Raw genomic sequence first — 8,918 nt, 5'->3', positions numbered from 1 at the left:
ATCATAAATAGTCATCCTCAAATAAAGTCAGCAACACATGTACAACTAATTAAGAACATTACAAATAAACACATAAAAAGCAACATTTTCTGACCTCACAGCTCATCAGAACAACTTTTCAATATTTTACATGATGGATAAAATTTCTGTCAAGCATATTGAGTTATCTAGGCAACCCCAAATTATTTACTAGTAGTTGATTCAGATGTTTTGGGGAGAAACCCAGGAATTTAAGTCAAGATGAACGCTGAAAGGAGCCATGTGGTACTTGCATGTGACCTTTTGAGAATGAGGACAAGCCTTTTTATTCAAACTCTCAAATTCTTTTATTTCCAGACAAATAGCAACGACAGGATGTACAGACAGCATATTAACTAAAAAAATCTTCTATCTTAATTCTTTTATCTATATAAAAGCAACAACACATCTTGTGTCAGACATCCTTACTCCGGCCCAACACTGTTAACATACAGGTACATTACAAATAGCCTTGTCAGCCTGGTTCTTCAGCCAGAGTGCAGCAGATAATATCAAGTGTTTACATCTTAGAATCATACATCAGGATGGGTTCTGTACAAGCTCCTGAGCGCCTATAGGTGGCTGGGTTCTAGATTAGCCTGAGAGAATTTCTCCTGTAGCCTGGTATCCAGCCGTATTATACGTATTTGTGGAGAGGACAGAAGAGACTCTGGAGCTGTAACACGGGTGGATACCAGGCTATTTCTCCTGTGCTGAGAAGTCCACTACATCTGTGAGTTTCAGAAGCTTCTGATGAAAGGTCTAAGAGCCTGTTGCAGTACCCAAGACACTTGAGCTTGTGCTAAGGAATCTACCCAAGCAACGGGGACTTTCTAAGGTTCTGTGTCCTGAGAAAAGATGTTTGTTTGCAGTAAGTTACAAGTAACCTAAGACATCTGTGACGTCTCAAGTTTGCTCCAAAATAATGCTCCACAATGAATGGCTACTACATGAATTTCCGTGGTGATCGCTGCAGAAAGCTGTTATTTCTGCAACTATGCAGTTAGAATCTAGCACAGGCATGATCTCTGCTTCTGGTCTATGACTCTATGATTACTTCTACCCAATTTTTGGAGCTATCCCTGTTGTATAGAATGTCATAAATGTAATATTGCTCTGACAGCAGGAGAATTTGGCTCTGATACTGATACATGTTTACATGAATCAATCCTCTTCGACTGAAGTATTCACACATTATTTTCACATATGTGACTCATAATCATATCAATCTTGCAGTTTAAAAGTAGTATTTACAAGACATTACCAGCCGTTTCTACATCCAGCACAATTACTGAAGACTATGGCAGCTCCGAGACAAATGTTTTTACATCCACACACTTCCAGCGGGGGCAAACTGAACTTTACACTCATACAGCTGTTACATGGACAAACCTGGCCCTTCTGCACTGACATATGCAGTATGCTAACTTCACAATCTTAAGAGAGGTGCAGTGTAGGTAATATGTAGAGCTGAAGGCCCTTGTCCATTCTCTAATTGCAAGGGACCCTCAACTTTGACATATTGCCCTGTATATGCACACTGCATGCTTAAAACTGTGAACTAACTTCTTCATAGACATGGTCAAAGTTGTAGCAATTTCTCAATACAAGAGATGCACACTTATCAAACTTTCAAGTCACTTTGGCCTTCGTCAGAAAAACTGGCCACTTATTTCTTATCAGTAGCCTTGCAGAAACGTTAGAAGTGGGGAAGAGGGCACAAGAGTTGCTTTAAACTTCAGTGTACATTTCTTGGGTTAGAAGGGAAGATTTTTGTAGCCTACTGACATACAGGTGAACATTCATGTCAAGTTATAGACAAAGTATCCAATTTTACATTCTTTCACAACAGTTTCTGTAGAAGTTGGTACAGGGTCAGTTTATAATTCAACATTCTTATAAGCAAAAAAACAGAATCTGTGCCTTATTAAAATCAATTAGGACAATTACCGTAAGCATGATTATTCTCAATTGTACATCTTATTTGGGCTATGGTATAGCTCTCTGGACAAAATACAACTTAAAAGTGACACAAATATGTTGCACATATACATTCATGCACTCTACACACGGCCCACACCAGCTTCAGACATGGTCCACACCACAGTCGTGGTCCACATGTGCTACACACACGCTCCATACATGTTGCACACATGCTGAGGACATGGTTAGCAAGTGATCTATAGGAGTGCCACAGGCATAATCCACACATTGCTCACACATACTACACACATGCTACACACTTGCTACAGATATTGTACACACATGGGCCACACAAGCTCCATACAAGGTGCACAAAACACACACACACGTTCCACACATACTCTACACATGTTCCACATGTTCAGTCTGAGTTAGCTACGACCTACTGGCAAACTTTGGGTCATCTCGGATGAGGAATCTACAAGACTCGTCCCTAAAACTTCAGAAACGTAGGACATAAAAGAGCACAGTAAAATTACAGCATTTTTCCAACAATAAGTCTTAAAGGATTCGTTTTTAAAACTAGAAGTAAGACTTTCTAACTCTACAATACACACTTCACTGAGCCTAAGCTGCTACCTGTACATCTTAAGACAATTGTAGATACCTGTATATCTTATTAGTGGACTTTCTTACACCCCAAGACGTAGGGAAAGGTTATAAAAGTCCTGGGACTTTAAGTCATTCAAATGAGGAGTGGAAGACCCCGGGATTTTATCTGCAACAACATAACACTAACTATCGCTCCCACTTACAGGACAGCAGGTTGAGATTTCACTGTATTGGTTAGGAGAAGTTAGGCCTGGGCCGTTAAGCATTTCTACGAGAGAGACGTTAGCCCACCATCAAAATAGTTGTGATGCTCTTCACATTTGCATACTTGTGACTGGCGACACAAGGCCTTTACCTTGCACTGCGTTGGTTAGGAGAAGTTTGGCCTGGACGTTAGCCCACCATCAAAATAGTTGTAATGCTTTTCCTATTTTAATATTTGTGACTGGTAACATGAGACCTTTATTTGTCCAGTCACAAATATGCAAATGAGCAAAGGCAATGTATGGTCTGCCGCAATGCAACAAGGGAGTATTATTGACCACTGTTAGATTATTCTAAGATTCATAATTGCATCTGCATATAATTATATCCTACAATGAGAAAGTAGCAATTGCTGTAGTAGAATTCTAGTTTTTAAGAGCCGTTCAGCAAATTTCGAAACGCAAAAGCCAATAAAATTGCAAAATCTGGGCCTGAAAGCTAGTGGCAGTTTTCAGTGAAATCTATGGACATTAAGCTTCCACGACCAGTTCACATGGTGTTGTAGAAGGGATTTGTGCTTCTCTGTTTCCTGTCTTTTCTCAGTCTACTGACGGGGTGGTTTCTACTGTACTGGCGCGTTTTCCTGTTGGACAACACGACCGGGGGGTTGGGGTCAGCGCCCAACCTGGGGCGAGTCCTAGCCAGGGGTTTCGCGGACTGGAACTGGTGATTCTCCTTTTCTGAACTATTCTGTTCCGTTTGGCCTTCGGAAAACGACTTGGACCTCTCCACTTCCGCGTGTTCACGTTCCGAAGTCTTTGCCTCCTCGCCCTCTTTGGACTTGTCGAAAATGCTGACGAGCACGCGGACACTCAGATCGTCGCTTTTCGTTGGGGACCCGACCGGGGAACTTTTCTCCGACACACAGTAGCGTAAGTTCTCCGGAGCTGACTCCGATCGCGTAGAGAAACCCTGAAAGTCTTCGAGACTCTTTGTAGACGATCGTCTTGAGTCGTCGTCGTCTTTGAGTGTGGAGGTTCGGTCAGAGAGACCCGTCGCAGAGGCTGACTTCTTCATCGTGTTCGACACGTCGCTGCTGCTCAGAGCCTCCAGTTCCCGCGTTCTCTTCTTCACGATGCCCTCCTCAGAACTGGTGGACAGATCGTCTCCTGTAGGGGTGACTGGCGCAAACAGCTCTCCGTCAGAACTGTCCGGCTTGGGTTCGGTTGGCGTGACGACCTTCCGCGTTTCTATGACACCCTTCTGCTGTTTCACCGCTCCGACAAACCATGGTATGTTTTCCGCAGGATACGCCGATGCCATGGGACCCTTGTCTTCTACTACAGGTGACGACTTTTCTGCGGTACCTCCAGCCGCCTCCATGGACGAGGCAAGCTCCTCGTAGTTCGACCCTACCGAGAGTCTCCACCTCTGCTCGAAACCGTCCTTGTGTTTCTTGACTATCCCAGACTGAAGCATGATGTTGTCGTCCTTGGAAGACTGGTCACCTTTCTCTTCCTCCTTCCCTACTGCCAGGGACGTCGGCCTGGCTGCTGAGTCAGACGTTTCCAGAATCGTCACCGGCCGTGTGGGAAGGTTTCTCGGTAACAACTCCGAGGGTTTGGCACCTTTAGTGTCAGGATCGTAAGTTTTACTCTCGGCACCATCTGATTCCTCTTGCTTTCCTCCCTGTTCAACGGTTTTAATGTCCAGACTTGATTCTGGTGTTTCAGACCAAGTCCCTCCTCCGTATTTTCTCTCTATCTGCTGTTTCTGCTGTTTTACGACTCCTGGCTTCCACGCCAGACTGGAGGGTTGTTGGTCGGCTGTTGTTTGTGCTGGTTCCGCTGTTTTAGCAGAGTCCTGCTGGGTAGCTGTATTCTGTTCCACATGTTTGGCATTTTCCACTCTTAACAAAGGCCTGTCTGCAGATGTTGATGTTGCAGCCGAACTCTTGGAATCCGATTTTGTCCTAAAGCCAAGCACCTTCTCCTTCTGTCGCTCTGTTCCGACGTTGCCATGGTGACTGTCGTCGTTCCTGGGTGTCCGTACGTCGGGGTCGCTGTAGCTTCGCGAGTTCTTGAGGTCCTCACAGCTTCGCTGCCACTCGCTCTTCCTGCGACTCATCTCCTCGGCGACCGCCAGGGTGGGCGACTCCGAGAACGCTCGCGGCCGGTCGGCGCCCAGCTGCCCGTGCAGCCCCCCCTGCTGACTCATCTCGGAACACCACTGTGCGATGTCGCGGATCCAGCTGTGGTCGTCCTTTGGCATGGACGTGGGGCGCACCTGTAAGAGTGAAAAAACACTCAGTCTGTTATGAAGAAACTGTTGTTAAGCAGGATGTTACATTAATCATCCTGTCACTTACTAGTATAAGCTCTGAGAAGCCACAGACAGCCCAATATGAAGAGAGTGTCCCAACCCACAGCTCCAGTGTGAGTGTCAACGGTATGTCTGTGACCTGTGCAATTTTGCTTGTTCGTTTCATAGTCTGACAGTTCCTCATGTAGCATTCAAAAGAACTGGGCCACAACATCGGCCCACTTACACACCTTCCGCCCGGCAGCAGGCGTGGCCGGCGCCGTCGTCGTGGTTACCTCCGGCGCCCCTCCGCCGGTCTGAGACTCGAACCCGGACACGATCTCCCTCACAGACATGACCTTGGGGTCAAAGTCAAGGACATGACCCTCGGCGCTGGCCTTGGGCGGCTGGCTCAGACTCCGCTGGTATTCCTCCACCTGCAGGAAAGGACATCATCAATAGTGAACTACTTACAATAGCTACAGTTTCTACACTGAATTTTGAACAAAAGTGTAAGAACGTTTAAACTCAAAGTTACAAAAAAATAATCAAATCAGTCATGAATACACAGCATCCACCAAAGACAACTCCACTCACGTGATGAGCTCAGAATAGAATAATAGCTGGCAAAAAGAAATTCAAGAAAAGGAAGTCTTCTATAGAATCAGAATTTTAGGTTAGTACCCCCTGCTTCTTTCCTGACTCTAGTGATTTATCAAAATACAATCAAGGAGGTTATAATATAATATAACTTATATAGGTGAACATGTCTACATGAGGACCACCTGGCCAATGTGACACATTTTGGTAGTTCCTTAGATAATCTTTCCCATTGACACATTCCAGAGTTTACTGTTGCTGAGTGATCTTCTTGGTCAGTTTTGACGGTAAACTCAGATGTGTCAAATATTCTCAAGTATTAAACAAACAGCACACAAGAGAGAGGACTGACCCCAGCTTGTTCCCCAGCCTCCACCTGCTGACCACCTGCAGCTGTAGAACCGCCTGCCGGACCACCTGCGCCAGCCACCTGCCCCTCCACCAAACCAGCTGAACCCACCACCACATTAGCAGCCACCAAGCCAGCCGGGATCTGACCTTCCACCTCTGACCCTTGACCTTGCTCCATACTGTCCCTATATTCTAACCCCTCCGTGTCAGCCGGGTCAGCGTGCTGCGGCTGTACCTTCGTTTTGACCGGCGTCACCGAGACCAGCTCCGGGCAAGTCTGCGACAGCCGGTCGTTCTCCGACCATGACCTCCCATGGCTCCCCTTTCTCCCCAACGAGGAAAACGATTTTCTTCGCGACTCCCTTCGAGGGCTGGTCGGTCTGTTGAATTTTTCCATCAGGCTGAAAAAGTCGACTTTGTAGGACGGAACAGTGTCGTCGTCTTCCGCATCACTCTCTGACCCTGACTGCTTCTGTTCTGACTCGACTCCTGACCCAGAGGTCATGACCTCAGCAGTTCTACCATTGGCTGGGGTCTCCTTCTCCGCAGAGTCCGTTTCCTCACTCGTGACCTCTAGCGTCACATCAAGGTCGCTGGACGACCCGCCGTCATCCTCACCTGAACCCTGCTGACCTTCCTCCTCAGAACCAATGTTCTCAAGGTCAGGCATACTGCTGACCTCTATCTCCCTGGCAACAGGGTCAGTGGGTCGATCCATTTTGGGAGTGGAGGTGAACACTTCTACCTCAACAGAGTCTATGGATTCATTATCAGAGTGGTCGTTCTTGTCATCCTCTGCGGGATTGCTGGTTGGCTGCTCCTGGGTCGGCTGGCGCCACAGCTTGTTGTGCCTCTGGTTGCTACGGTAACACAGAACAAGCACGGCTTGAGTCACAATCTAACTGGTATGAATATAAAAAATCTCATTGGGACTCTATAAACTGCCCACCTGGCTTTCACCATTGGTACTACAGCCTCACTTCACACTCATCTCAAATTTGCTATTTGTACTAATTAAAAGCTCCCTTTAGTAACTGAAGGTCCTGTACAGCAGACCTTTGTTATGTATAATGCTAAGCCACTGGCTAGTTGGCCAGCCCCCTCTGGCAACACATATTGGTACTACAGCCCCCTCTAGCTGCGCCTACTCAACAGTTATTCAAACTACGGTCCCCTCTGGTAGGCACTATTGGTACTAAAGCCCCATCTAGCAGCACCTATTGGTACTACAGCTACTCCTGGTAGCCCTGTTGGTATTACAGCGCCCTCCAACAACCCTTTATTGGCACCACAGCCACCTCTAGCAGGCCCTGTAAGTACTACAGCTCCCTCTATCAGCCCCTGTAAGTACTACAGCTCCCCCTATCTGCCCCTATTGGTACTACAGTCCCACCTGGCATCCAGGATGCCCTGGTACTCCTCCAGCTGCTGCATGAAGGCAGAGTTGGGCTTGATGCAGCTGCGGATGCTCAGTACCACAGCCCTCTCTATCAGCCCCTGTAAGTACTACAGCTCCCTCTATCAGCCCCTATTGGTACTACACCCTACCTGGCATCCAGGATGCCCTGGTACTCCTCCAGCTGCTGCATGAAGGCACAGTTGGGCTTGATGCAGCTGCGGATGCTCTTGACGTAGTTGTAGGCGTCCTGCATGGCCATGTTGTACTCCTTCATGGCGTAGGCAATCACCTGCAGTTAGGGAAACACCAGACAGAGGGCACCTCTGAATGCACAGCACAACACAGTTAACACAACCTCTTAGTTATAGACATGTAACTTGTTGAAGGCTACATCCACTGGGTACAGTCGTTTGAAGAGGGGGCGGATATAGCTGCGGTAAGGGCGTTATAATTTCAGTTAAAGCGGAAGCGATAGGCGCTCCATAGCATAGCATTTTTCTTTGGCCATTTCTGTTCAACTGAGGCTGTTTTTGACGGGGGTGTTCGAAATAGAATAGGGGTTCTACCTGTTTCTATTTGTTCGATACAGCGTTCTATTAGGATCGGTCCATTCTAAAGCCCCTTCTAACAATCCCTACAGAGGTGCTGCAGCCCCTTTCAGCAACCCCTATTGGTACAACAGCCCCGTCTAGCAGGTCCTATTGGTACTACATCCCACCTGGCATCCAGGGGCACAGCAGTTTATGAGCATCCCTTGTGATGAGGTTAGGCTGCCTTATACCATAGACACTGACCTACAATTAACCTCTCCCTGCTGCCTAACCCCATAAACAGTACACAATTGGTGCAAAAGGACTACCTCTGCAGGCTAAGGGTTAAGCCGCCTTACCGTGGATGCAGACCTGCTGACACCCATCTTGCAGTGAACCAGGCATTTGGACCCCATCCTCCTGTACAATACAGAAATATACGATTTCATAACTTTTCATGTTGAAAAATTCCTGCCCACTTCCCTGACCACTTTAATTCATACAATTTGCCTCTTTTTCTTCAAATGATGAAAGGCAAATTTTACTGCTAATTCAGAAGAGTTATCTAAATCAGGCAAAAAAAGGCCCGAGTTCATGAAGTATTTCAATTGTAGTTGATTTCTGTCCATTCCCTCCAAAAAATGATTGAGAAAATTTCTGATTTACAACAAGAAGCTTCAATGCTTTTGCTCTAGTATAGGGTGGAAAATTATGTAATATGACATTTTTCTAATAACAGTTGTTAAAATAACAATGAAACTAAAAGCACTATTTCATACTTTTTATCTTAAAATGAGTCAACATAGTTGGCATGCCAAATCTAATCTCACCCGACACGCTTTGTATCAGATAGAAAGCATTTCTAGCCCTACAAAATGTAAAAATGGTACTTGGTCCACGTACTTTGCCTTCTCGATGTACTCGTAGGTCCTATTCCAGTGGCTAAGCAGCTCCGAGTCCTCCTCGTCGTACACACGCAC

General features: G+C 46.4%; 1 protein-coding gene across 1 annotated transcript in view; it reads right to left on the bottom strand.

The window, feature by feature from the left end:
- Positions 1 to 301: 301 nt before the first annotated feature.
- The window catches only part of LOC118407297 (protein phosphatase Slingshot homolog 2-like), an 18,492-nt gene continuing 9,875 nt past the window's right edge, over positions 302 to 8,918 (bottom strand). Inside the window, exons 14-19 of the mRNA XM_035807759.1 lie at positions 8,842 to 8,918; positions 8,298 to 8,358; positions 7,558 to 7,697; positions 6,011 to 6,869; positions 5,310 to 5,495; positions 302 to 5,043 (exon numbers count right to left, since the gene is read on the bottom strand). Coding sequence (XP_035663652.1) covers positions 3,307 to 5,043; positions 5,310 to 5,495; positions 6,011 to 6,869; positions 7,558 to 7,697; positions 8,298 to 8,358; positions 8,842 to 8,918 — 3,060 coding nt within the window. The 3' untranslated portion in view covers positions 302 to 3,306. The remainder of the gene's footprint in view (positions 5,044 to 5,309; positions 5,496 to 6,010; positions 6,870 to 7,557; positions 7,698 to 8,297; positions 8,359 to 8,841) is intronic.

The sequence above is a fragment of the Branchiostoma floridae genome, unplaced genomic scaffold, assembly GCF_000003815.2.
Source record: "Branchiostoma floridae strain S238N-H82 unplaced genomic scaffold, Bfl_VNyyK Sc7u5tJ_1189, whole genome shotgun sequence".
Taxonomy (NCBI): domain Eukaryota; kingdom Metazoa; phylum Chordata; class Leptocardii; order Amphioxiformes; family Branchiostomatidae; genus Branchiostoma; species Branchiostoma floridae.
This window is presented reverse-complemented; position numbering and strand designations above follow the sequence as displayed.